The sequence below is a fragment of the Blastocystis sp. subtype 4 genome, assembly GCF_000743755.1.
Source record: "Blastocystis sp. subtype 4 strain WR1 chromosome Unknown seqid_0639, whole genome shotgun sequence".
NCBI lineage: Eukaryota > Bigyra > Opalinata > Blastocystidae > Blastocystis > Blastocystis sp. subtype 4.
Genome location: NW_014568908.1, coordinates 1 through 2,648, shown reverse-complemented (window position 1 = coordinate 2,648; position 2,648 = coordinate 1). Strand labels below are relative to the sequence as shown.

At 39.7% G+C, this 2,648-nt stretch overlaps 2 protein-coding genes across 2 annotated transcripts; one reads left to right on the top strand and one right to left on the bottom strand.

Moving 5' to 3' along the window:
• Positions 1-1,088, bottom strand: JH06_5249 (1-aminocyclopropane-1-carboxylate synthase; the record flags this gene model as incomplete). The annotated part of the gene is made up of 1 exon (XM_014669355.1): positions 1-1,088. A coding segment is annotated over one exon (1,088 nt), but the record flags the coding sequence as incomplete, so codon positions are not given.
• Positions 1,089-1,917: 829 nt separating this feature from the next.
• On the top strand, positions 1,918-2,259 carry JH06_5248 (hypothetical protein; the record flags this gene model as incomplete). Its single annotated transcript, XM_014669354.1, has 2 exons — positions 1,918-2,030; positions 2,061-2,259. The coding sequence occupies 2 exons, from the start codon at positions 1,918-1,920 to the stop codon at positions 2,257-2,259; spliced, it is 312 nt and encodes a 103-aa protein (XP_014524840.1).
• Between the last annotated feature and the right edge of the window lie 389 nt (positions 2,260-2,648).

The following is a 2,648-nucleotide window of genomic DNA, read 5'->3' as shown; positions in this document are numbered from 1 at the left end:
ATATAGTTGTACAGTTTCTCCTCATCCTCAAAGGTATCACCAATCATATAGTCCTTCAGATTGATCCAACAGAAATAACCAGCAGTTCCAGGAATGAAAGGAATATTATTCTCCTTGAAGAAGTTCTCGGCAATCTTACGACCTTCCCAAACACTGTAACGCAGGGTATGCATATGATCCTTGATGTATTCCTCATCATTCAGCATGTTCGCAATCACAGTCTGACACACTGAAGACTCTTCACAGAAGTGAGCCAATTCAGCAAAGGCACGCAACATATCGGTATTCTTGGTCCAGAGAAGAGAGAAACGGAAACCAGAGAGACCGAAATCCTTTGACATACCCCACAATACAGTCACATCATTATTCTTGGTATCACCCTCAATGATCTTGGCATAACTCACGAACTCGTGCTCTCCCTCCTTACACAGTTCACGAGGCTTGGTTGAGAGGGCATAGATCTCATCCGAGAACAGATGGATACTATGCTTTCTGCACCAGGCCAGCATCATTCGCAACTCCTGTTCTGAATATACATATCCAGTAGGATTGGAAGGATTAGTCACGATCAACATCTTCACATGATGACCCTCAGCTTCTGCCTGTTGACGGGTCTTCTCCAGAATCTCCTCAGTCACGATGTAATTGTTCTCGGAAATATCAGCCTTGTACATCACAGCACCATTACGTAAAGACATATCACGAGAGAACTTCACAAAACCAGGAGTAATCACAATGTAGGCATCACCAGCATCAAAGAGAGTAGAACCAAGCACATCCATAGAAGCACCCGATCCAGTAAGCACGGTAATCTCATTATAGGCAATAGGAGTCTTACAGACTTCCTTAGTCATGAAATCAGCAAGAGCATGACGCAAATACTTACGTCCAGAACAGCTGATAGCATACATATTATCAGCATCATGAAGCTGACAGAATTTAGGATAACGAGCCTTGAACTTATCCCACATATAGATGTTTTCAGCACAAGAAATGTTCATCACACGGTCAGGATGCTCCGGACTCCAGGGATTCTCAGAGTACTTCACACCATCTCTCATGTAGGGAGAGAAAGGGGGAATGGTCATCAAAGTTTTACCACTATTCAATCAATTGTATAACCCATATCATGTACAGTTTCGAGTACTCCATCACAAAGATCAAAGAAAAGAATGTAGTATTCTCTAGTTACTACCTTTTACCACTTATCAATTAGCCAATCATTTATGCTTTTTATCAATAGCTTTATTCTCTTGTATCTTTAATATATAAAGAAAATAAAGAGGAGGTACATAGAAGAAATGTGTTCTTCTACACGACGTTTCATACCGAGATGAAGATTGTTGACTCAGTTTCTACTAGTTGTCTGTTTTCTAAGCTATTGACATTTCATAAGTGCTATGTTCACTAGCATGGATACAATGAAAGAGGATTTACAGAGTCTACTTTTCATCGATTCCAATACGAAGAATCGAAATAGTGGTTATGTCGATGTCTTTCCACATCATTATAATCACAAAGATGGTTATAAAACAGATAAATGTGGTTGGGATACCATTAATCCTAACATCTGAATGAAGTCTTTGTTAGTAACGACGAATTCACTCTTCTATATAAATGGATATTGATTCCAGATATTATTATATAGACTCATACTCGAAAAGACTTGACGAAGATTCCATTCATAGAACAAGAACGAGTATGAATACCACCCATATTGTTTTGTATCATTCCTATCCTCTTTAGATCATTTTCTAGAACAGAACAGATGACTACAAAAGATAGAAGATCTATGGGTAGAATGTTCGGATTCCCGTTTAATCGGTTTTAGAAAGATCTTTTCATTATTTCTTTCATTCTTAAGTACTATAGTAGGATCCTTATATCTCAAGTGTTCCATGCTAATGGTTGACGTAGATGGATCCTAAAACTGCATTGAAGAATGCTGGTGCAGAGCAGGCTAATGTCGTTGGTGGTGCAAGAACAAAGCCTGCTACATATGTTCCTGCTGCAAAAGAGGCCTCTCCTGAGTGGGATATGGATTTGCGACTAAGAAGTAGGATGAAGTCAATTCTATATGGAACAAGTACAGCTACTGATAATGTAATTACTACTACTCCTGGTGCTGTACCAGCAGAAAAGCCTATTCCTAAGGCTGATCTACGTGAAATTGCTAACCATGTACAAAATAAGCCTTCTCCTAAACTTCAACCGCATCCTACGAATCCCCAGATGCAGCGCATTTATCAGCCTCTGTAAACTAAGGAGTATTTCTGTGTTTGTTATTCTCATCATATTAATTGTTGACAAAGATACGTATCTTTTAGTAGAATTCTGTCATAGGTATGGAACATTTTCAAGAAGTATAACAAGCCCGTCTAGCTCAGTCGGTAGAGCGCCAGGCTCTTAACCTGGTGGTCGAGGGTTCGAGCCCCTCGGTGGGCGATTTCTTTTTCTCTTTCTTATCTTTCACTACGCACAACAGTAAACAATCCCATATGAAGTCTCAAACAAACATACCGACATATCATTCTTACTCCACATCCTTTGCTTAGATCATTCTCTGTACAAGCTTTCCAATGAGGACTTCATGGTTACCATAGTCACCACCCTCATTGAAGTGACGGAGCTTCTTGCTGAAACCACCA